The following is a 26,410-nucleotide window of genomic DNA, read 5'->3' on the forward strand; positions in this document are numbered from 1 at the left end:
ATTACATAATAATTAGATAAAGTTATGTATTCTATCTCCAACGTGTCAATCGATTCTTGATAAAAGGGAGAACGACTTGATTTCTTGGCAGGGGTGGAGGAAATGGAAATTTACCATTTTTTGGCCCATCATGTCAGCAGTTTTTGTCAAACTGTGCTTGAGCAGCAATTGTTTCTCTACACAACTGAAGGCAATGCAATTTTTTAGAATGAAGTACGTACATATGTCAATGTTTTAATTCCTACAAGTTACCTGTAATCTTTGATGGCATCCGATTTCGTGCATCAGTTCTATATTTTTCATATGTTATAGGGTAGTACGAGGTGAATGTTTGAAATTAGTCTTGATATGAAATTACATAAAATAAATAGCATGTGTTACTCTTACTGAAAGGTCAATGCAAAACTGGTTGACGAAGAAACGAACTGATTGATAACATCTGCCACACCTCAAAGCTGCACTTTAACGAAATCCAAAGCAAATTGAATTAACAACCGTGTACACTCTAAATTACTGAAAAATGCACATGAATAACCATTTTTCAAAATGCCAAACAATGCGAACGTTGCTAACCTTGCTATCCCGAATGTAAAAACTACATTTTACCACAATTGAGGGGTAGGGAAGTAATACATATAATTTCACATAAACTACATTTTCATCAAATAGGTCGACTGAAATAGCCTCTAGAACTATTTATGCTTTTGTAGTCGGCAGCTCAAAATATCGAGATCGAGTCTCGTCCTTCATTTTAGTTGATTTAGCACCCTACATTAGTTTTTTACCGTCACCTCAGGGAAGTGGCTGCAAATTATGTTACATGCCACCCATACAAATTGTTCTCCCCTAAATTATACATACCATTATAATACTGTACGTCACCTTCTCCATTATCACACCCGCCCGCAACGACAACTGATATGGAATTTCTGGCACCCTGCAAAACGTTTCGTAAAGTACGTAAAACAGGATGTAAGGAGAAGAATGCACCACAGATTGACACGAATGATTGATATCTCGATATTCCAGTAAATCTTATCAGTAAACGGCGGTAAACAGTTTCTTGTTTGATGTTTCAATATGGTAACAAGAGACCTAGTCCTTTAGGACAAAAACCGTGAAGGCTGCAGAGGGGGTGGGGGTCGCAGGAATGGAAGTTGCGGACAAAGGCATCAGTTCAAATGTTGTTACGTAATCTATATTACAAAGAAACACAATATAAACTTGAGGACGGCAACGGTTTGCAAATCGTTGTCTTGCACAAATCATATTCGCCAATTTATCCAGGGAAAGAAGAATATCGCCTTTTCCATTCATGACCCGTGCTGTCTTTGCTATAACGTCAATAATCTACATCGTCTGTTATGTTACAGTCCGTAATGATAGCGATATAGGTAAGCAAACATATACATATGTACGTAGAGTACGATGAAATTTAAGTAGTAATAGAACAATGAAGGAAGGTTAAAATCTGAGATGACTCAATTTATTAAAGTGTCTCGGTGTCCGAGTCTGTGTGTTCTTATTGTTTTAACATATCTAAGATCCTCAACTTCTGGGTTATTCTGGTTGTATAAGCTTACATTAAGTCCGGTAATTGCTTGCTACTATTATAATAATGTGTGGACACTAGCACGGTGCGAGGATCCTGCATGTGCAAGGCCTACCTTCTACTTCAGCGAGTGCCTTCCTTTCACTGGGCTTTCTCTGGAGTATCTCACACTGGATTACTTCCTCAGACCGAGCCCCTTCCTTGGAGATGTAATCTTCAAATGTGAGAGTGGTCCATCCTTAAAACCTGAGTACTGTATTACTTATGTTACGGAGACACAAGAAGTGCCCACAAAGTGTTTTTGTTTCTTGCCCGTAAGCTGTGGAAATTTTAGCTTACTCTTGATGTATCGGTTTTTTTCAGGATAATCTGTTCGTCATTGCTCTACAACTCTTCGTCGGTAATTTTCGGGTCAGGATACAGGCCGGTAACCATCGATTCAACCTTTCTGAAATGTTGTCAAAGCTGATTGACACATCGATACGTGTAACATTTATTAAGTTATAAAAATTGTGAAATGATACTTGGAGTCGTGTGCTAAGTACTTCCCACTACACCTTGTTCGACATGCTCCCCCAGCAAGCTCCTGCAGGTTGTCCAGCGCCCTCTAACAGTGCTCATACAATAATTCCATCACTCAATACCTCTACATCACTTCAGTAGTTTTCGGTGCACTCTTTCTCTTGCACTCTAAACTCAAATCTGATGGTCAGTGATTTATTCCGATAAGATCAAACCTCGGAATAATATTGACGATCACGACAAGTCATGTATCATTATATCACGGGGAGAAATAATCTCGCCAACAGAAACTCGAGTTGCTCGAGTTGCGAACACTTAATTGATCTATATTTGAATGAGCTGCCCGACTACGAATATTATCTCCTCCAGCCCGTCGCGTACGTCAGTCCATAAGAAATATCAAAACATAAATATATAATTCTATTGACGCAAGTTTCGTTGGTTGCACCTGGAAATTGACTGTGTAAAATCGGTGCTTAAAATCGCATTACATTGTATGATGGTCCGTAAAAAGATAAAAAATAAACCAGATAAAAACCTCGTAAGTTCTTGATATATGCCTAATGCCAGCAGTAGTAAAGAGTTGCAGATTCATTTCGTTCATTAAGACATCTCTATAGTTCTTTGATGTCGTTTAAAAGGCCGTAATGACTCCCAAGTTATAAAACTTTGCATTCCCCTCTGCCCATAAGTTTTCATGCTACTGTGTGATAAACTAAATATTGTCATTCACTAAAAAAGTAAAAACACCAAGCGTTTGAAAAATTTAAACTACGCGTTTTACTTTAGTTTCGCCCTCAATACGAACTTGTTCTTAGAAAAAAAGGTTGACAGTCAAAGAAAGTACATTTCATAGGAAACAAATATTTTTGTGTGAAAAATAATGACTTTTGTCATTTGAAAATAAGATGTTCTAGGATGCCAAGCGGTACACGTAAACAGCCGATGGAAAATGGAATATCTATATACATCTGAAAGAAAATTAGTTTACAAATAAAATGGTCATCAGTAGTCTCAAAGTAAATCTTCTGTCCTAGAATGTATTTAGAATGAGACAAGGTAAAAAAGAAATTTTCAAAATTCAAGTGACAAAGGCGCAAATATAGTCAACTATGGCGTGAGTATTGAAGGTGAAAGAACGTGCTTGCCCCAAACACTGCCGGGTAGCGAAATAAGTTTAGAAAGTTTGGCATTTAAGGAATATCTTAATCAATCGATAGTATTTGAAAAGGTATCTAATATTTCCCCCTATTCTTGACCATACAACTTGATTGATTAATTCAACTTTGTTATATCTAGACTGAACGACTTGTATTGTGTATGTTGACGTCACTCACCCAAGTTTTTAGTCCTATATTTTCCCCTTTCGACACTCAACACCGTATACTTATTTGCTTTAAGTGTTAGGAAGAAACGTAAAAGTTTACGCTTTTAAAGTTATTTTATTAAAAATATGACAATGAAAAGTGGAGGAATACACAAAATCAAAGTGAAAGTCCTTTCTGTACAAATGCACGTCTTGCAGACGGAAGTGAGTTTAAAAATAAATCGGTGAGAAAAATGGAAGAGATCATAGAGCATTCCCGTGCAAGTAATTTCATGTATATGAATATATCTATAGGGTACTGGTCGAGTGATGAAGATACGAAATAACACGTCCCGTCATCAAAATATCAACAAGTTTTATAAGAAACTAATTACCTATTCCTTTAACCATGAAATCGATTTTTGGCGACACTTATTTTTTCACTCAATTTAATTTGTTCAGGATGATTTCTCTCTCCAACTCTTCTGTTAGAGTTTATGGAATGTGACAGCATTATATGAGCATTTTATTCTATATGGCAGTCAGTGAAATGAACTTAAGCTGCACGGTCAATCATTCTGTAGTTTACTTCATTAATGAATTCTGTATGAGAAATATAATTGATGGAGATAAGGAGCTATGAGAAAGCTAATAGAGTTGTAGTGAATGAGTAAATAACATAAGGGGGGAATCAAATTGATTTCTAGGGAATGGAGGGCAAATTGTCAACAAGTGAAGGAAGAAAAATAATGTGATGCAACAGCTATAACAAGCTTCGGAAAAATGGTTCCAACGGAAAAAAGTGAAAAGACAATAGTGATATGCATGAAATCAGCAACATTTGAGAAATATGATTGTCTGAATGTTAGCAATTGAACAACACTGACATGATCAATCTTGAAATAAAGGGGCTTGCTCTGTAAACTGTGAAATTCAAAAAGAAATGAAAAGATTCAATGAAGTATTTTTAAAAGTCATATATTATTCTATTTTCAATGTAATACATTTTTCTCGAAATCTTTGACATGGGGTGATAGGTCACGCTACACATTTCCTCTGGCTCCCGGTACCGTTAGTATTATGACAGCTTGAAGGAAAGCAAATCAAAGGGCTGAGGAGTACAGCATTTCCCAAATCAGCCTGTTTCTCATAGAGTTTGAAATGCCGACAATTAACATACAGGAAACATTGGTTGTAACCTTCCATATATCTCTACTTACACAAACGAGGAAAGCATCCACTGTCCATCCCCTGAAATTTGGCGCTTCTCCCCTAATGTAATCTTAAGTGATAGTGGGAATTATGTTTTGATGTGCTTACTGTGCCAAACAGTGAGTCACTGAAACAAAGGTTGGAATTCTACAAACACAAAATGAAAAGTCTCCATGAGCGAAACCACATGTCGGCATTGATACGGTCAACCGAAATTAAGTACTAACATCCAGAGCTTATCAATTGATAGACATATTTGTAGTGTAATAATCATTTGACGAAATCGTCTTTTTGCACAGTATTAAACCATTAATATTGCAGGTGATTAGAATCACTATTTCTTCGGTAAGAAATACACAATACTTGTATATACAAATCCAGCGTAGGTAATGGAACAAGGTCAATTGAAACCAGAAAACAATTTCCAATGTCATAAATATCGTGTTTCAAAGTTTTACCGTAAAAATCAAATCATGAAATAATATTTGTTGAATTTAAATAATGTGATCGTCCATCGGCTATGGTTCATCTTTCGGCAGTGTTTCAGAACGAAATAAACTTTCCAAGACAATGTCATACGTTTATATTCTAATTTATGAACTATTTGGGCTGCACCCAAATGATGAGCCGAAAACGCTCGCCACATATTTCCATTGAGGATTACGCCCTCTAGAGACCGAACTCAGCAAGAATGCACTGTAAGTTCACATTTGTATCTCCTGCTGCAACCGACGAGGTAGTGATATTATGTGTAACACACTACCTGCCACTTGAAATACGCCCTCAAGTGAAAGATTTTCACCAGAATACACCTTTAATATTTATATGTATCCTATCTGCTCAAAAGTAATCTATTGAGCGGTTAACTTTATATCCCACAAAACAAAACACTTAGTGACATTGTTGAAACTCTATAGTAAATACAATAACCATATCTGTGAACAGTTTTTGAACTTTTTGTGAAAAAGAGATGCAGCACAAAGCGATAATGATATCGTTCCATCTCGTCAAGGCAAACGACAACATTGCAATGATAGCAGAGACAGAACAAATTATTCTCTTCTACTCTTTTTATCACCTTTGACTCGAGGTAAAAATATCCTCACTTGTATTGACACTATCTTTGTCTTCATTGTAAATGGTGAAGTTTGTACCTTCTTCGATATGTAAAAGAGGGTTGACGTTATTCAAATTCACTCGTGGTATACCGGGACATTCATACGACCTTTCATAGTCAAACGTTACTGGAGTATATTCCGGAGTGTTCTGCATTATACCTGTAATGTTCTTAACATCGGCCACAAAAAGAGGTGATCGCTGGATTTCACTGTCGGACGAATATTCTTGACTATTTTTCCGTTTCCTGTGAAGAGAGAAAATATGTAAATATGCTGGGATTGATTAGAAATATATGGAAAGAAGGATGGTAATATTCTGAGGTTCTATTCTTTAATCTTACCTTCTCCATAGAAGTATTAGTAGCAAGACAATGATCACAGTTAGCGTTGCGCATGACGAAACTCCTACAGCTATCCAGAAACCTTTAATTAATGAAAGAAAAAACCCTGTGACACTCATGTACAATCTGAAAATGTGAAGATTGGTAAAGGCTTTTAAGGACAGACGTCGGGACATAGTAGTGCAAATGAGTGGTTGGTCCGTGGTCAGTACGTGTCTTGGACCACGTGGACAGTACATGTCCATATACTGTAAATACGCTTCTCTTCCCTGTACAATGATGGTTTACGGATGTTTGAATAATATTAGGGAGAAACTGAAAGTGTAGCGCCTCTGAAGTAAAGTTCAAGACATCCAGCCAACGAGACATCAGAGAGTGTAAAACCTTGGAAAATAAATCTGAAAAACCATTAGCTCACCAGGGTATTCAGTGTATTTTAGCATTGAAAGGTCACTTTTGATCATATTGCAATTTTCAAATGATGAATTATTCAACATCAATTGACAGTCTCTCAAATAGAAAACTACACTGCCGTATAGAAAGTAGTGAGGTCATCCATATATTGGTTCAAGTAATCATTGGAACAAGAAGTTAGGGTGTCACTACTACAAACTGTTGCAAATATGAGACAACGAAGGGGGGGGGGATCAGAGTAGATATAACAGCCGTAGAAACAATTGATGTCAACCTTTTCTACGTTGGTTTTCTTTAACTACATGCATATTGTTTTGTGTTTTGGTGTAAAAGGTATGGCTATGAATAAGATTTTCGGATTTATGATCGCTATATTGCTAATCCTCATCAGATATCTATTTATCAGTGATAAAATTAGAAAGCCATAGATCAGGCTTACAATAATATCTGTAAATATTTTTCATTCTGTGCGAATTGAAAACGTAAACATGTGGTGTATGTAGACGTTGTCCCAACTGTTGATTCAACTAATATGGATGATGGTTCATCCACTGTTTGCAGTAGTGTAGATGTGAGCTTATCTGTTGTTACCAGACGTTTAGATGTCAACCTACCTGTAGATTGCGGTAATATTGATGTTTGATCGTCTGTTGTTGGCAGTAGTGTCGATGTTGTTTCATCTGTTGAACTAAGTGGTATAGGTGTTGTTTTATCTGTCGTTTGCTGAAGTGTAGATGTTGGCTCATCTGTTGTTTGAAGGAGTGTAGATGTTGTCGCATCTGCTGTCTGCAGTGGTGTAGATGATGTCTTATCTGTTGTTTGCAGTAGTGCAGACGTTTTCGCATCTGTTGTCTGCAGTGGTGTAGATGTTGTCTTATCTGTTGTTTGCAGTAGTGTAGACGTTGGCTCTTCTGTGGTTTCCACAAGCATTGATGTTGGCCTAATTCTCGTCTGAAGAGGTGTAGATGTTGTCGCATCTGCTGTATGCAGTAGTGTAGATGTTGGCGTATCTGCTGTCTGCAGTAGTGTAGTTCTTGGAATATATGTCCTTTGCAGCAGTGTAGATATTGGATACATTGGTGTTAATGTTGTGTCATCTGTTGTTTCTAGATGTGAAGATGTTGACTCATCTGTTGTTGGCAGTTGTGTCGATGTTGTGTCATCTGTCAAACTAGGAGGTGTAGGTGTTGTCTCATCTGTTGTTCGTAGAAGTGTATATGTTGGCTTATCTGTTGTTTGAAAGAGCAATGATGTTGACTCTTCTGTTGTTTGGAGTAGTGTAGATATTGGCTCATATGTTTTTTGTTGAAGTGAAGATGTTGGCCCCAATGTTGTTTGCAGTAGTGTAGATGATGTCTTATCTGTCGCTCGGAGTTGTGTAGATGTTGGCTCTTCAGTTGTTGCCAACACTATAGATGTCGGCCTATTTGTTGTTTGCAGAAGTGTTGATGTTGTCTCATCTGTCACATAGAATGGTGTAGATGTTGTCGATTCTGTTGTTTGCAGTAGTGTAGTTCTGGAACTGTCCGTCGTTTGCGGCAGTGTAGATATTGAATACGGTGGTGTCAGTGTTGTCTCATCTGTCGTTTGTAAATATGTAGATGGTGGTTCTGCTGTTGTTGGCAGTATGGCTGATGTTGTTTCATTTGTTGAACTAAGTAGCGTAGGTGTTGTCACATCTATTGTTTGTACAAGTGTAGATGTCATTTGATCTGCTGTTTGAAGAAGTGTTGATGTTGGTTCATCTGTTGTTTGAAGAAGTGTTGATGTTGACTCATCTGTTGCTTGAAGAAATGTTGACGTTGGCTCATCTGCTGTTTGAAGAAGTGTAGATGTTGGCCCATCTGTAGTTTGTAGATGCGAAGTTGTTGGTTCAGCTGTTGTTGGCAATAGTGTCGATGTTGTTTCATCTGTTGAACTAAGTGGTGTAGGTGTTGTCACATCTGTTGTTTGCAGAAGTGTAGATGATGGCACATCTGTTGTTTGCAGAAGTGTAGATGATGGCACATATGTTGTTTGTTGACGTGTAGATGCTGTTTCATCTGTTGTTTGCTGAATTGCAGATGTTGGCTCATTTGTTGTTTCCAGTAGTGTAAATGTCGTCTCGTCTGTCGTTTGCTGTAATCTAGATATCGGCTCTTCTGTTGTTTGCTGAATTTTAGATGTTGGCTTATCTGTTGTTTCCAGTTGTGTAGTTACTGTTTCATCCATGGTTTGTAGAAGTGTAAAAGGTGGCTCATCTGTTGTTTCCAGTAGTGTAAATATCGTCTCTTCTGCTGTTGGCTGAAGTGTGGATGTTGGTACATCTGTTGGGTGTTGAAATGTAGATGTTGTTCTTTGTAGAAGTGTAGAAGCTGTCTCATCTATTGTTTGAAGTAGTGTCGACGTTGGCTCTTCTGTTGTTTCCACAAGTACAGATGTCGGCCTCATTGTTGTTTGAAGAAGTGTTGATGTTGTCTCATCTGTTAAATAGAGTGGTGTAGATGTTGTCGCATCTGTTGTCTGAAGTAGTGTAGTTCTTGGCGTATCTGCTGTTTGCAGGAGTGTGGATATCGGATTATGTGTTGACTGTAGTGATGTAGATGTGAGCTCCTTTGTTGAATACAGAGACGGCAATGTTGTCTTTTGTGTAGTTCGTAGAGGTGCAGATGTTGCCTCATCTGTTGGATAGAGTGGTATAGATGTTGTTGCATCTGTTGCCTGAAGTAGTGTAGTTCTTGGCGTATCTGTTGTTTGCAGGAGTGTAGATATTGAATTATGTGTTGACTGTAGTGATGTAGATGTGAACTCCTTTGTTGAATGCAGAGATGACAAGGTTGTCTTTTGTGTTGTTCGTAGGAGAACTGATGTTGACTCATCTGTTGTTTGCAGCAGAGTGAATGTTGACCCATCTGTTGTTTGTAGATGTGTAGATGTTGGCTCATCTGGAATTTGCTGAAGTGAAGATGTTGGCTCACCTGTGGTTTGCTGTAGTGTAGATGTTGACTCATTTATTGTCTGTTGAAGTGTAGATGTTGGCTCATCTGTTGCATGTGAAATTTTAGATGTTTGTTCATCTGTTGTTTGCTGAATTGTAGATGTTGCTTCATCTGTTGTTTCCAGTAGTGTAAATGTCGTCTCGTCTGTCGTTTGCTGTAATCTAGATGTCGGCTCTTCTGTTGTTTGCTGAATTTTAGATGTTGGCTTATCTGTTGTTTCCAGTTGTGTAGTTGCTGTTTCATCCGTGGTTTGTAGAAGTGTAGAAGGTGGCTCATCTGTGTTTCCAGTAGTGTAAATATCGTCTCTTCTGCTGTTTGCTGAAGGGTAGATGTTGGTACATCTGTTGGGTGTTGACGTGTAGATGTTGTTCTTTGGAGAAGTGTAGAAGCTGTCTCATCTATTGTTTGAAGTAGTGTCGACGTTGGCTCTTCTGTTGTTTCCACAAGTACAGATGTCGGCCTCATTGTTGTTTGAGAAAGTGTTGATGTTGTCTCATCTGTTGAATAGAGTGGTATAGATGTTGTCGCATCTGTTGTCTGAAGTAATGTAGTTCTTGGCGTATCTGTTGTTTGCAGGATTGTAGATATTCGATTATATGTTGACTGTTGTGATGTAGATGTGAACTCCTTGTTGAATACAGAGACGGCAACATTGTCTTTTGTGTAGTTCGTAGAGGTGCAGATGTTGACTCATCTGTTGTTTGCAGCAGAGTGAATGTTGACCCATCTGTTGTTTGTAGATGTGTAGATGTTGGCTCATCTGGAATTTGCTGAAGTGAAGATGTTGGCTCACCTGTGGTTTGCTGTAGTGTAGATGTTGACTCATTTATTGTCTGTTGAAGTGTAGATGTTGGCTCATCTGTTGCTTCTGGAATTGTAGATGTCGCCCCATCTGTTGTTTGCTGAAGTGTAGATGTTCTCCCAACTGTTGTTTGCAGTTCTGCAGATGTTGATTCAGCTGTTGTTGGCAATAGTGTCGATGTTGTTTTATCTATTGAACTAAATAGTGTAGGTGTTGTCACCTCTGTTTTTTGCTGAATTTTAGATGTTGGCTGATCTGTTGTTTCCAGCTGTGTAGATACTGTTTCATCCATTGTTTGTAGAAGTGTAGAAGGTGGCTCATCTGTTGTCTCTAGAAGTGTAGATAATGTCTCATCTGATGTGTGTTGAATTGCAGATGTTGGCCCATCTGTTGTTTGCTGAAGTGTAGATGTTCTCCCAACTGTTGTTTGTAGTTCTGCAGATGTTGATTCAGCTGTTGTTGGCAATAGTGTCGATGTTGTTTTATCTATTGAACTAAATAGTGTAGGTATTGTCACCTCTGTTGTTTGATGAATTTTAGATGTTGGCTGATCTGTTGTTTCCAGTTGTGTAGATACTGTTTCATCCATTGTTTGTAGAAGTGTAGAAGGTGGCTCATCTGTTGTCTGTAGAAGTGAAGATAATGTCTCATCTGATGTGCGTTGAATTGTAGATGTTGGCTCATCTGTTGTTTCCAGTAGTGTAAATATCGTCTCTTCTGCTGTTTGCTGAAGGGTAGATGTTGATACATCTGTTGAGTGTTGAAGTGTAGATGTTGATCTTTGTAGAAGTGTAGAAGTTGTCTCATCTATGTTTGAAGTAGTGTCGACGTTGGCTCTTCTGTTGTTTCCGCAAGTACAGATGTTGGCCTCATTGTTGTTTGAGAAAGTGTTGATGTTGTCTCATCTGTTGAATAGAGTGGTATAGATGTTGTCGCATCTGTTGTCTGAAGTAGTGTAGTTCTTGGCGTATCTGTTGTTTGCAGGATTGTAAATATTGGATTATGTGTTGACTGTAGTGATGTAGATGTGAGCTCCTTTGTTGAATACAGAGACGGTAATGTTGTCTTTTGTGTAGTTTGTAGAGGTGCAGATGTTGCATCATCTGTTGTTTGCAGCAGAGTGAATGTTGAACCATCCGTTGTTTGTAGATGTGTAGATGTTGGCTCATCTGAAATTTGCTGAAATGTAGATGTTGGCTCACCTGTTGGTTGCTGTGATGTTGATGTTGACTCATTTATTGTTCTGTTGAAGTGTAGATGTTGGCTCGTCTGTTGCTTCTATAATTGTAGATGTCGCCCCATCTGTTGTTTGCTGAAGTGTAGATGTTCGCCAAACTGTTGTTTGTAGTTCTGCAGATGTTGATTCAGCTGTTGTTGGCAATAGTCTCGATGTTGTTTTATCTATTGAACTATATAGTGTAGGTGTTGTCACCTCTGTTGTTTGCAGAATTTTAGATGTTGGCTCATCTTTTGTTTCCAGTTGTGTAGATGCTGTTTCATCCGTTGCTTGTAGAAGTGTAGAAGGTGGCTCATCTGCTGTTTGTAGACGTGTAGATAATGGCTCATCTGTTGAATGCTGAATTTTAGACGTTGGCTCATCTGTTGTTTCCAGTAGTGTAAATGTCGTCTCTTCTGCTGTTGGCTGAAGTGTAGATGTTGGTACATCTGTTGGGTGTTGAAGTGTAGATGTTGTTCTTTGGAGAAGTGTAGAAGCTGTCTCATCTATTGTTTGAAGTTGTGTCGACGTTGGCTCTTCTGTTGTTTCCACAAGTACAGATGTCGGCCTCATTGTTGTTTGAGAAAGTGTTGATGTTGTCTCATCTGTTGAATAGAGTGGTATAGATGTTGTCGCATCTGTTGTCTGAAGTAATGTAGTTCTTGGCGTATCTGTTGTTTTCAGGAGTGTGGATATTGGATTATGTGTTGACTGTAGTGATGGAGATGTGAACTCCTTTGTTGAATACAGAGATGACAATGTTGTCTTTTGTGTTGTTCGTAGATGTGCAGATGTTGCCTTATCTGTTGTTTGCAGCAGAGTGAATGTTGACCCATCTGTCGTTTGTAGATTTGTAGATGATGGCCCATCTGTGATTTGCTGTGGTGTAGATGTTGACTTATTTATTGTCTGTTGAAGTGTAGATGTTGGCTCATCTGTTGCATGTGAAATTTTAGATGTTTGTTCATCTGTTGTTTGCTGAATTGTAGATGTTGCTTCATCTGTTGTTTGTGGATGCGAAGTTCTTCGCTCAGCTTTTGTCGACAATAGTGTCAATGTTGTTTCATCTGTTGAACTAAGTGGTGTAGGTGTTGTCACCTCTGTTGTTTGTAGAAGTGTAGATGATGGCACATCTGTTGAGTCTTGACGTGTAGATGATCTTTCATCTGTTGTTTGCTGAATCGCAGATGTTGGCTCATCTGTTGTTTCCAGTGGAGTCAAAGTCGTCTCTTCTGTTGTTTGCCGAAGTGTAGATGTCGTCTCTCCTGTCATTTGCTGAATTTTAGATGTTGGCTTATCAGTTGTTCCCAGTTCCGGAGATGTCGTCTCATCTGTTATTTGCTGAAGTATAGATGTTGGCCCAACTGTTGATTGCACTGGTGTTGCTGTTGTCTGATTTGTTGTGTGGAAAAGTGTCAATGTTGGCTCTTCTGTTGTTTCCACCAGTAGAGATGTTGGCCTAATTGTTGTTTGAAGAAGTGTTGATGTTGTCTGATCTGTTGAATAGAGTGGTATAGATGTTGTCGCATCTGTTGTCTGAAGAAGTGTAGTTCTTGGCGTATCTGTTGTTTGCAGGAATGTAGATATTGAATTATGTATTGACTCTTGTAATGTAGATGTGAGTTCTTCTGTTGAATACAGAGGTGTCAGTGTTGTCATATCTGATATTTGTATATGTGTAGATGTTGGCTTATCTGTTGTTTCCTGATGTGAAGATGTTGACTTATCTGTAGTTTGTTGAAGTGTAGATGTTGGCTCATCTGTTGTATCAAGTAGTGCAGATGTATGCTCATCTGTTGTTTTCAGGAGTGTGGATGTTGGCTCATCTGTTGTTTCTAGTAGTGTAGTTGTTGTCTCATCTGTTGTTTGCTCAATTTTAGATGTTGGCTCATTTGTTGTTTGAAGGAGTGAAGAGTTTGGCTCAACTGTTGTTTGGACTAGTGTAGATGTTGGCTTATCTGTTGAGTACAGTGGTGTCAAGTTCTTATATCAGTAGTTTGCGGTAGAAGTGTGGATGTTGTCTTGTCTGTCGCTCGGAGTTGTGTAGATGTTGGCTCTTCAGTTGTTTCCAAAACTATAGATGTTGGCCTATTTGTTGTTTGCAGAAGTGTTGAGGTTGTCTCATCTGTTTTATAGAATGGCATAGATGTTGTCGCTTTTGTTGTTGCAGTAGTGTAGTTTTGGAACTATCCGTCATTTGCAGCTGTGTAGATAATGAATACGGTAGTGTCAATGTTGTCTCATCTGTTGTTTGTAGATGTGTAGATGTGTGCTTAGCTGTTGTTGGCGTTTGTGTCGATGTTGGCAATCTGTTGATTAAGTTGTGTGGTGTTGTCACATCTGTTGCTTCTAGAAGTGTAGATGATGGCACATCTGTTGTGTGTTGAAGTGTAGAGTTTGGCTTTGCTGTTGTTGACAGTAGTGCCGATGCTGTTTCATTTGTTGAACTAAGTTGTGTAGGTGTTGTCACATCTGTAGTTTGTGGAAGTGTAGATGTTAATTTATCCGTTGTTTGAAGAAGTGCTGATGTTGGCTCATCTGTTGTTTTGAATAGTGCTGATGTTGGCTCATCTGTTGTTTCCACAGGTATAGATGTTGGCCTTATTGTTGTTTGAAGAGGTGTTGATGTTGTCTCATCTGTTGTTTGAAGAAGTGAAGATTTTGACTCTGCTGATGTTAACAGTAGTGCCGATGCTGTTTCATCTGTTGAACTAAGTGGTGTAAGTGTTGTCATACATGTTGTTTGTTGAAGTGTAGATGTTGGCTCATCTGTAGTTTGTGGAAGTGTAGATAGTGACTCATCGGTTATGTGTTGATGTGTAGATGTTGTTGGATCATCTGTTATTTGCTGAATTGGAGATGTTGGCTCATCTGTTATTTCGAGTAGTGTAGATGTATGTTCATTTGTTGTTTCCGGGAGTGCAGATGTTGTTTCATCTGTTGTTTCTAGTACTGTAGACATTGGATCATTTGTTGTTTGAAGGAGCGAAGAGTTTTGCTCAAATGTTGTTTGGAGTAGTATAGATGTTGGCTCATCTGTTGAGTAGAGTGGTGTCAATGTTCTTATATCAGTTGTTTGTGGTAGTGCCGATGTTGTCTTATCTGTCACTCGGAATTTTGTAGATGTTGGCTCTTCTGTTGTTTCCACAGGTATATATGTTGGCCTAATTGTTGTTTGAAGAGGTGTTGATGTTGTCTCATCTGTTGATTGTAGAAGTGTCGATGTTGTGTCATCTGTTGAAGTAAGTGGTGTAGGTGTTGTCACATCTGTTGTTTGTAGGAGTGTTGATGTTGGCTCATCTGTTATGTGTCGACGTGTTGATGTTGTTGGCTCATCTGTTGTTTGCTGAATGGAAGATGTTTGCTTATCCGTTGTTTCCAGTAGAGTAGATGCCATCTCATCAGTTGTTTGCTGAAGTCTGGATGTTGGTACATCTGTTATGTGTTGAAGTGTAACAGTTGTTTTATCCGTTGTTTGGAAAAGAGTCGACGTTGGCTCTTCTGTTGTTTCCACTGGTATAGATGTCGGCCTCATTGTTGTTTGAAGAAGTGTTGATGTTGCTTCATCTGTTGAATAGAGTGGTGTAGATGTTGTTGCATCTGTTGTCTGCAGTAGTGTAGGTCTTGGCGTATCTGTTGTTTGCAGCAGTGTAGATATTGAATTATGTGTTGACTGTAGTAATGTAGATGTGAACTTCTTTGTTGAATACATAGGTGTCAATGTAATCTTATCTGATGTTTGTATATGTGTGGATGTTGGCTCATCTCTTGTTTGCAGCAGTGTTGAATTTGGTCCATCTGTTGTTTGTAGATGTGTAAATGTTTTCTCATCTGTTGTCTGCTGACCTGTTGTGTCTTCTGGTGTAGATTGGGTAGTTGACAGGGTCGACGTAATTTTTGGATAATGGTTTGTTGTTAGCAATGTTCTAGATGTTATCATTTCTGTCTGTTGCTGTGTCGCAGATGTTTCTTGATATGTCGTTTGCTCTGATGCTGTTGTTTTCTCTTCTTGAAATGTAGTTCCTCCTGTTGTACTTTCCACAACAGAACTTGTAAATGCTGTGGTTGGTATCGATGTCGTTATTGGAGGAAGTTGTATAACATCTAGAAGAAATATCGGTTGCATTTTCAATTCAATTCAAGTCATGTGTAATCGATCCGACTGGAAGTTTCAAGCAGTTTTACTGCTTTACAGGTTGTGAGTACAATTTTAGAAAGTTGTTTAAGCTAGAATAAGATGATGAAGTCATCAGTATATAGCTAAAAAAGTCAAGACAAGTCATTCTTCTGAACTGTAATTTTACAAAAGTAGTTCAAAAAGTTTGAGTGCAGATAATTATTATTGTCAAACTGAAACAAAATGGTAACTTTGCGATTAATGTTAAGTAGTTGCAGTTGCATCCTACAACCAACGGGCATTGTTGGCATATAAAGAAAAGATTATCACGCACAAACTTCATTATGATGGAATATGACGTGACCGTAACCTCATTATGTACTTTGAAGCGCCTTGATATAGCCTGGGACCCCTTAACCTACAATGTTTTGGTGAAAGGACTGTGGAATTTCAGTGTCACAATAAAATATAAATCGATACAATATTACAATACCAAGATTGAAACATCCCCTGCCCGAACTGTAATCGTGAATCGTGTTCAGTGAATGGTACAAAGAACATATGATACATCGTTAACTTCAAGCTCAGACTGACTCTGGTGAATGTGGGAATTTCTAAATAGACTGAAACAGGATTTATACACAGACTAAATTGTAGATACAATTCATTTGCCACTTTGAAGTGTACATTTTCCTTACCGAATTCACAGATGAAATCTAAGTTTTCATATTCATTCCAATTTAACCACTTCCATATGCCAGAGTTTTCTTCATTCTGTATAGCAAGACCAATGCTGTCGTGGTCATTTGATTGCCATGGATCTGGTTTACCGTCTGCCCAATTAGTATAGTCCATAGCTGCTCCTTGGTTGCCGTTATCTGAAGAGTAGATTATTGATAATAATGGGAAAATGTCAAAGAATATCAGAATTGTAAGTTTTACCTAGATGAATGATTATGAGTAAACCCACTGGTCGTGTCACAATAGGTACTCGGTACTCATACGTCAATATTTATGTAATCCGTTTATTCAGTGTTTAACTTTCTTAATGTATACATTGATAACTTCCTAGAATGTTTTACATTAATTCAAACATTTACCTTCAATCCAAAACCAAAACCTATCAAAGTCGCAATTACCGCGGGAAGCATCCAGATAACATTTACCACCTATCCAAAATGTACCATTGTATCCATCCTTGGTCGCAATTAAATATCCAATCACGTCTTGCTCTTCCTGGGAAGTTTCTAATCTTGCCAGCCAACCACCTCCTGAGTAACACCAATCAACGCCCTCGTTCCAGGAAAGAGTATTGTCATTGCTGATTTGAAATGAATAACAGCTATCACCTAATTTGGTTGTTGGAATAGGCTGGCCATTACCACCCGTAATAGATGGACAGTCTGAAAACAAATATTTCAGATTTGCATATCATGTACACATTTAGTATTTGCAAAATTTGTATATTCGTATCGACCTTGTTATCTCCATTTCAAGCAGTATGTCAAAACAGTTCACAGGATGGCAATACCCAATGTAAGCGCAGAGTCATGACTAGCGCTATATGTTTCGCTCGTCTCTAATGTACGCAGCAGTGTTATGCCTGTATGTAAGGCATAGATCCATTACTTTCCGAAACTGACCATCACACGATGCGTTACTCTGACATGTGTATAAATCCGATATATCATTATAACATTCCGAGACGCTGCACATTGCCAGAATATGTTCAGAGGACACCAATGACAATTTTCTGTAATTTCAGTACGACTTTGCCATTAAGTGAGTCATAAAAGTTTCAGGCGGTCGACCATATTTTCAACATGGTGGATTTCTACAAGTAGAACACGTAGGATTACACAAGTGAAAGTAGAGTGTGTAGGTTTTTAGGAATTGAAAGCCAGACATGCCCAAAGAGATGAAAAGATGAATAGGTTTAGCTAGTTTCAAGAACAAAAAGAACTTTTTTTCCATAACGGCTATTACATTTTTGTTAACAGTATTTATTAGATCACTATCTCAAACTCTTGCTGTGGTGAGAAGCCGACTGTTGACCCACAATGCATTTCAATCCCCCAGCACAAGACGGGGGCTATTTAAGGTAGAAAGAATTGATATGATCTGCCAAATATCTGATATCTTACTACATGATGAATTTCGTATTGCTGGTTTGGTTAACTTTTACGATGTAAACTTCCATTAGATAAATTAATTACTCACCAAATTCACAGATAAAATTTCTGGCGATATCATATGCACGATCTACCCACTGCCACGTATTCTGCAAAATGATCACCATATTGATATTGTTTCCGTCACTTCTACTGGGATTAGGGGCACCAGGGTACCAGTTTTTGTACTCCATTGCTTCCCCGGTATCACCACCATCTGGGAAGATATACAGGTGAGAGTTCGAATAGGAAGATATGCTCATGATCAGACTGACACAGGTGCATCGCTCAATTCTGGTGCAACATAAACTCGACAAAATCAATAAGGCATTACAAGTTCTATAGAAGCATTTCTTGCCAAACGGAAGTATTTCTAAATCACTTAATAAGGGCAAATTCTCTGTCAATAAATAAACAATCTGTCTCTGATTATAAGATAGTGATCAACTGTGCCAATCTCACCAAGTATCGCCCATTAGTGACATGATCAGATCACACATGATGTTATTTTGTCTCTTATTGTGGCTGTACATCCTATATTTCTGTGGCCAGTATAAGTCTCTATACTTTTATAAAGAACCCATTTAGTAAGTCCAAAGTTTATAGATTGATCCAAAGGAAAGCATTAAATATTTCGCCCAGCAGACATTTTCCAAAATCTCCTCCAAGATTGGTTCTGTTTTGGTCACAAAGGTTTATTGAGTGTGCTACCGTACAAACACATTTATTATTTACATTGTTGTATCACCCGCCCCCGAAAAAATTAACAGAAAATCAGTGGTATGGAACAGTAATTCTACTTGCTTTCCACGCCAGATAGAGATCGATGTTGTGATTTAATCGATTCTAGGATCTCAAAACAAGAGCATCAAACCAGCCGACATTTTGAAATGATTCCGAACTTCTTTACATATTGGAGATAGTGCACAAGTAGTAATTATTCCTTGATGATATTTCGCTTCCATTGTGTAAGTTAAGAAGATGGATATGAATATTTTTGTTCTACCTGTTATCCACAGCCAATTTTCCTGACTGTCACATTCAAGGGATTCTACACTGTACGGACATTTGCCACTGGTCCAGAATTCATAATCGATAGGATAACCTTGCATATCGAGGTATTCAATGACGTCATCTTCTTCCTTTTCTGTTTCAAATTTTACCAAATAACCACCGTGAGATATGCACCATTGTGTTGCGTCATTCCACGTCAAACTATTTGTACCGTTGTCTTGGAACCAATAACAGTTGTCACCCACTCGCTGAGTTGGTTGCATTTGACCTTCTTGATCTACCAATATTGGACACTCTGTTGATGCCGTAACTGCAATACAGTTTCGAAAACTGAAGGTAAACTTTCCAAGTAAGGCCAGAAAGAAGAAAATATTTTGTATATCATCCTCTCCTGCGTCGATCTATAGTAGCCACGTCAGCCTTGTTTTTCACTTGAAAAATATTGAATACAACAGAATGACAGTGCGCTACGCGCGGCAGAAAATCTTAAGGTAGTTCGCGCCTCGAAAATGAAAACCTGAAACTTTTGCTCTATTTTTCCTCAAGTAAACTTTCAACCGTTCCCTTTCAAAATCAAGACTGAAAATCGGGGGTCACCGTGCAATTTTGGTACTAGAAAACAAATTTACTCAATATTTACCTATATTTAAAATTCAAAACGGGTGCCATCCCTTTGTTATCTCTATACGGGGTGAAACGAAATTCCTTTTTTTTCACAAAACTAAGCCCCTGAAAACTTAATTTTCTACATAAGCTTCAAAATGAACCCCCACAATTTATAGGCCAAAAGAATATTGAAAAAGTTAAATAGTCTGAATATCTGTCTCCCGAGGCGCATTCTACCTTAATATATGTAGGATTCCGTGTGACACGCACTCTACAGTTCTGTACACCAAATCTATTGTCTGTATTGTCCTCATCTTGCTGTATGTCAGAATTATCGCAGCATGCAAACGTTTCCGTTTTGTTGATGTAATTTATTCCAATATATCGTGTTATCTTCACATTGTTAGTACTATGCTTCATGATGGAAACCAAGTGAAAGAGGCTTGTTTCGGGTAAAATTCTCCTGGAAACGAAGACATGGACGTGTGAACTCAAATGAGTGCGAATACAGATACAAGTGTACCAGGTCAAGAAATATAAGTATATCCATTTTAACAAAATGTTTGGCAGGCACCCTACAGTGTGAAATAACAAACATTGCATCCTTGCCTACACGGTTGCCCAGGCTGTTTATATCGACCGTACAAATGTACGTCGATTAATAAAATACTAATTATAGCTTTTTTCCAGGTTCTTGGTATTGATAGTCAGAAAGATGTGCATTCTATGGGTCTGAAGGTAACTTGTCACAATGCTCAATCTTAATGCACTGTCGGCTGACTTGAGTTGACAAGAGCATATTTGGCATATTGTTCTGCGTGTGTACATCTAATTCACACTTTACCGTTTTTTCCTAACGTCAGAGCCAAACGTTAAGATAAATCTGATAAGAACATGTGCGTAAACGTTCAGCCCGAATTTGTGATCTGCCTGACTTGTGAATGTTATAGCATGATTACGTATTTATAGAACGGACAGGTTAGTCAGGTTGTATCACCTTCTCGCTTGCAATACGATGTTTGATAGGAGCACTTTCCTTACCGAATTTATGTGAAATCATCAGTGTTTATTCGGTTATTACACAAAGCATTGACACAGTTTTGTTTTAAAGGGGTTGAACCTTATACACAACGACGAAAAAATGTTTTCGACTGACCGATAACTGTTGCGCGACATTGGAGCTATTTCACAGTAACTGCATGAGATTGAAAATATTATTTCAGTTTTCGAAGAATATTTGTCGAATTGAAAAGGTTTCACATTTTGCTTCAATACAACGGTGAATGACCCGAAAATATAGAAAAGGAACAGTGTAAGTTTCTTTCACTGTTTATCACTATGCAATTATCCCGATAGAGATCAAGCATATTGATCGATAATAGAGCGTCCAACGTGTAGTAAAAACCTTGATAAATCCACCTAAACTTACTTTGAGACACGCTAGCAGGATAACTTACCTCTTCATTGATTGAAAGTAAACACGATTGTTGACAGTAACCTTACCTCTAGAAGCCATTAAAGCTATCGCCATCAATAATGTAATCATTTTTCGCAAGCTGACATTAAAACTTATTTCGTTAATACCATTATCACTTTCTTGAGCAGAACTGTTGATGAGAGAGCGGCTAGACGTGTACATTGATTGTGTTCTCCAAGTAACAACATTTTGTATTGTAAGAGTTGCTGGGTGTGTTCATTTGACATTCTACCAACGCAAAAAGGTTAAGATAAAACTTTGAGAGTTGAAGTTTCGAAGGTCAGTGGGTGTAACTCATGAGACTATTCATTGTTATGTGATTGCCTGTACAGGCAAAGCAGTTCATTGGTGGTGTCTTTGTGACATGAGTTGTCAACAAAAAATACAAAACTATTTTGAAAATTGGTATCAGTAGCCAATTTTAACGTAATATGTAAAGTTTTTATAATCAAGGGATGGATTTTAGGGCAGGTGTTAGGTCAGGTACGTTGACGAGCTTGAGACATTACTTCTAGCGGCCGTGTTCAAAGAGTAACCCGTCTAAAGTTCAAGATATTGTTCGATAGATAGTGCATAATTTTACTTGATTGAATAAGATGCTAAGTTTTGAGTAAACTCTGAAATTTTGGAATACGGTAAATAAAATTTGGATAAAAAAATAACAATGACAGTGGTAATTCCAACTCGACGAGAGGTAGTAATGAGTAGTAAAGCAGTAGTAATGAGGGCGCTTATGTGGGCGATGAAATAAACTGCAAGGACGATTAACAAAGTTTAATTACAAGTAATCTCTCATCAGCGAAGAGGCAATCGCCACAATTATAAATATGGTATGGTGACATAGATGAAGTAAAGGACTGTCCCGATTTTTAAAGGTCAAATTAATAGCCAAGCCTATCTGATCGATTAATTTATGAGACACACCTGACGACAGTAACATCAATACGTTTTGATAAACATTGTCTTTCTCCCTCAGAATAGCTTGTCATTTTGTACAGTTTTGAGTAGTAACCTCACCACACCTTAAGCTTTGTTTCTAAGCATAATGTTGATCATTGAACTCACCCTAGAATTGGCGTTCCGTAATTGAGAAAGTCCTATCGCCGAAAATATTCAAAATTACACTGGTAATATTGCATCGGATTTGCAGTAAAGTCAGGTAACTTCATGGATTGCGACGGCGCAACTTCTTCAAAATAATAATGATTGCAAACTTCGTGGTGATACGTATAACATCCGACGAGGAAATGAAATACTGCAATTATATACCCACAATTTCAACAAAAGGTTGTTGTAACAGTGTATAGAGTGTAAAGTTCTGTTCATATTAAACGTTTTCCCTAAAATAGGTAATATTCCCCACATCACCAAAGTTTTCTTGTTGTTCAGAATGGTTGTTAGGATATAGTTCTTAAACTGAATTAAAATTTCAATGGTGCCTAGAAAAAGGTCTACCGATTTACGACATAGAACTTCGAATTTCCTCGTAAAGATCATCACGTTAAAACGGTTACTGTTAAATTCAAAATATACAGTACAATCAGAGTTAAGTCTACTTAAATTGTACAGTTCTAGAGTGAAAGGGTCTAGTCTTTTGAATTGACGTTGAAAGTTTAGGTCTCAGGTCTTATAAGACACAAATACATCTTGTTGCAAAGTTAAATAAATCGATAGTTAGATAAGATATACACACAAGAAAGATCACTTACATATTATTCATAGTCTCCTTTCTCTTATGAAAATCGTCTTTAATATAGCTATCCAACAGGGTTTGTATTTAAGACATTAGGCCAGATGTTCAAGTTTGCCAGTAGGATGATGGGTTTGAAATTCTGGCTATACATGCATCTCACTTACTTTCTCCAAAACGATATCGTTGATAGACTTATAGAGGCAACAATAAAAAATAATTAAATTGATTGTCGTTCAAATGATATGATATCAGTTTCTACATTTAAAGTAGTACTTTAATTTGCATCTAAAATTGAAGTCACTGAGCTGTGATGACTGAAGTCATTGAGCTGTGATGACGTCACAATAAGATGGAGAGCGGGATGGGACACATGCCGGACTATCAAAGTGAGACTCACAGTCCCGGCTGTGTAGGATGAAGTGCATGTTACAAAATAAGCTTCAAAATACTATTGCGATACATGTTAACTGATGTGTCGACTAGTATGCATGTAAAGACTTAAGATTGTGGATTTAAAGTAATTACACATTGATTTATTTTTATACAGTTTCATAGACGTATTCGAATGATTTGGTTAGCAGCGAAATAAGTATGGTCGCTGAACTTGTACTGGGTCACAAAACTTATTTTCTTAAATTAGGAGTCATATCGTTCTAACCCAGGAGAAACTGATAACAGCGTAGAAGTTTTGACAATATACTATCTGCATCTTACTTATCTTTGAGATTCTGTACCAGGTGAATGATTATTTGTGCTCACTTGCTTAACGTTCCGATACAAATATTTAAATATTACTCCGTTAAGCAATCAGCCGATTTCACCAAAAAAAAAAACTCGTGCTGTGTATCTTGCAATGAAGTTACTTAGGAATTTCTTAACATAAACGAACGAGTGCGACCGTAATAGCAGTTAACTTGTCAGCCAACGCAGGATTCGTATGTCGACATACATTTACTTTAAACTACATATGGACCTTTCAATCGCCATTTTCTTGACATCAAACATTTGGTTCACTATGACATACATTAACCAGATCAGACTGACCTGTGCATTTTCAAAGTTTAATCTGCTGGTTACTTTCGTCGGTTCCCTTTATTTATTTGTTTACTCGACCTACAATGCCTGACTGTATGGCCTGGCTTGCCACAAATACAATATATTTCAAATGAACATTTAAATTTACAAGTTGATTTTCATTATTTACGATACTTTCATTTCTACTCATTTCTATACACATTGTGAAATGTCATGCGGCAATGAGAAACAAAATGTCTTACTAGGCCATGACAGTTTTAACCGTACGCCCATCGAAGCGAATTTCGTTGCTGCATAATCGGCAATTTTAGACCAACAAATCACTGCATAATCAAAATGCCACTCGTCAGAGACGAGTTGATCGCGGTGATCTTACCTTCAGCAGCAATCAATGATACCACTGTCAATATTGCCATCACATTAACCGAGCTGTCTACAGTTACTGTTCTTGACATAATCGCTTTTTCAATGAAATAAAACACAATTTGTTGACTATAAACTTCAGATGAATACACAGTCGCTGGTGTTGTTTCTAGCTGTCTTCTTCCACAGTCATAGCATTTCAACTTCTATAAGCTGTCCATACTGCCATTAACACTTTAATGGTTTCAAATCAAAGTTTGACAGTGGAAGGTACGAAGGTTATTTGATGTACCTCGTTCTTGTCTTTCACAGGTTTGCTTATTATCTTTGTTCATCACAGAAGGTCACTGTCAGTGCCTTCGGAATACAATTTTACCACGCCAAGCATACAATACATTGCAGTCATTATCACTATCATTCATAGCATAGCTATCAGACCGTCTACAAAACAGCAAAGATAACAGATAGGCTAACACAGAAGTCATCGAAGGACTGTGCATAGTTGGAGCATGTTGTTGTCGTTTGTGGTGGAGGAGGGGGTACTAGAGTATCCTCATGGTTGAAGGCAAACGACAACAACGAACTTGCTGAGACCACACGCACCAACCCCACAGGCGGGGCTACATAAGTCACCCCCGTGGTATAAGTATTTCAAACAAATTAATATCAGTAAGACCGTTGTAGGAGTGAATATAATCATACTGATGTGTGGTTCAGATCCAGCACCGCTGGACAATGAACCAAATACTCACAAATTGCCAACCACGCGACTGTAAAAGTGGGTTAACATGTTGGTGGAAAGGCAATGTGGACAAGGTTAATGTTCAGTAAATGCGTACAGGGTGTGGCTGTGCGTACGGCGATCGGATAGGGGATTCCCCTGATTTTAATTGCTTTGACAAATATAACGACACGGAGATGACATACGTCTAAAAACCGAAATAACTATTTACTCTAACAAAAATGATTGTCTGAATTCGATCAAGGTCATTTTCATTAACCTTGACCGAGAGGACCCTCTGCTGCTCGGCATATGTTGCAGTTCGTAAGCGCATTTGTATGGCCTCATTTCTTACTGAGTTCGTTGAACTTGTTGAATTAATGCTTTGATCTGTCAAGTGTGGGGAAATAATGGCACCGTCAGAATTAAAAATCACATTGTATTTCACTTCAAAAAAACGTGTGAAACCTGAGGCTTGCGTCATTTTGTAAACACTCATCGTCTTGTACGTTTAGCCCCGGTTCACCGTTGAACAGCAATGGAGCTTATTTCGCTATACAATGCAAGTTTAAAATGTCTGTACATCGGTCAACAATGTTACAGTTACCGTTTCTATGTTTCTATGAACAATTTGGTCGTATGTATTTTTTTTTGAACTAGCTAGGAAGATCTTATCAAAGACATTTCCGTTGATATTCAGAAAATATTGTAACCATCTTTCAATATCTGATATTGATTTAGTCGATTAATTAACCCATGATGAGTAATATGGCCGATTTCTCAGTAAAATCACCTAGTTTACATGAAGCAATTCAAATATGTTCGTAGATTTATTATGGGTGGTTACATACGGCTTAGGCAATTACTAGATGTATGGACCACACCTTGTATTGTTGTTGCTATTATTTTAGTAATTATTGTGACAAAAAGTGTGGGTTAGAAGAAACGATGGTCGATGGATGGGTGTGAGAATTTGTCTACCTGGTGAAGGAGGTGGATGTCTGTCTCTTTGTGGTGTCTATGATAACAAATCTACCTACTTCATTGGCATTGTCGGCAAATGGTGCAAATTTGACAAAAACAAACACATGATACACACAAAAGTCTATCGGTATCGGTGACCACTTCTGACCTTCTGTTTTCTCTGATATTCGATATAGACAGAGCAAGATTTTTACATATTTTTTTTAGTATTCAACGAGTATCACAAGCCACTTTCTGTTTAACCACGGTGTTCCCGGTTACCGGAAAAAAACGATTGTCAAAATGAATGTTGAAGACGGAATTTGTGCAAAAATTATGATTTTGAAGACCAAGAATAACAGTAACATAATCAAAAGTAAAGTAAAGTGCGGTCTCTGCAATGGTGGTAATAGTTTATAGTAATTTAAATTTCAGTATAGAAGTGTTTAGCTTTAGATAACGATAAGCGTAGAATAGAGAGAATATAAAACTCATAATGAAAAAATTGGCAAAGTAACAATAATTTGTGCCATATTTAAAGCAAAAATGAAGAGAGTAAAAATCTACGTACGTTTTCACAGCAGGTAGTTGCCAGGGACAACTACAAACAGGGCGCGGTTGTATGCATCGAGGGGACATCCCATGATGTCAGATGTCAGACAATAGAGGGACAATATCTTTGAGATTTAGTACGTTTATCAGATGCTTTGTTTGACATTCCATTAAAGTACGTACATACTTGACAACAAATAGCCCTCACACCCTGATATATTGTATAATCTAATCCAT

The 26,410-nt window shown here is 37.9% G+C and overlaps 1 protein-coding gene across 1 annotated transcript; it reads right to left on the reverse strand.

The window, feature by feature from the left end:
* Positions 1 to 1,629: 1,629 nt before the first annotated feature.
* Positions 1,630 to 19,026, reverse strand: LOC139132662 (mucin-2-like). The gene is made up of 11 exons (XM_070698930.1): positions 18,756 to 19,026; positions 17,799 to 17,966; positions 16,679 to 16,981; positions 16,277 to 16,456; positions 13,565 to 15,565; positions 11,678 to 13,419; positions 10,237 to 10,972; positions 7,080 to 9,761; positions 6,052 to 6,133; positions 5,699 to 5,955; positions 1,630 to 1,766 (listed from the first exon to the last, which is right to left on the reverse strand). Exons 1-11 carry the CDS (start codon positions 19,024 to 19,026, stop codon positions 1,630 to 1,632), a joined length of 8,559 nt encoding a protein of 2,852 aa, XP_070555031.1.
* Between the last annotated feature and the right edge of the window lie 7,384 nt (positions 19,027 to 26,410).

This window comes from Ptychodera flava, chromosome 5 (assembly GCF_041260155.1).
Source record: "Ptychodera flava strain L36383 chromosome 5, AS_Pfla_20210202, whole genome shotgun sequence".
NCBI lineage: Eukaryota > Metazoa > Hemichordata > Enteropneusta > Ptychoderidae > Ptychodera > Ptychodera flava.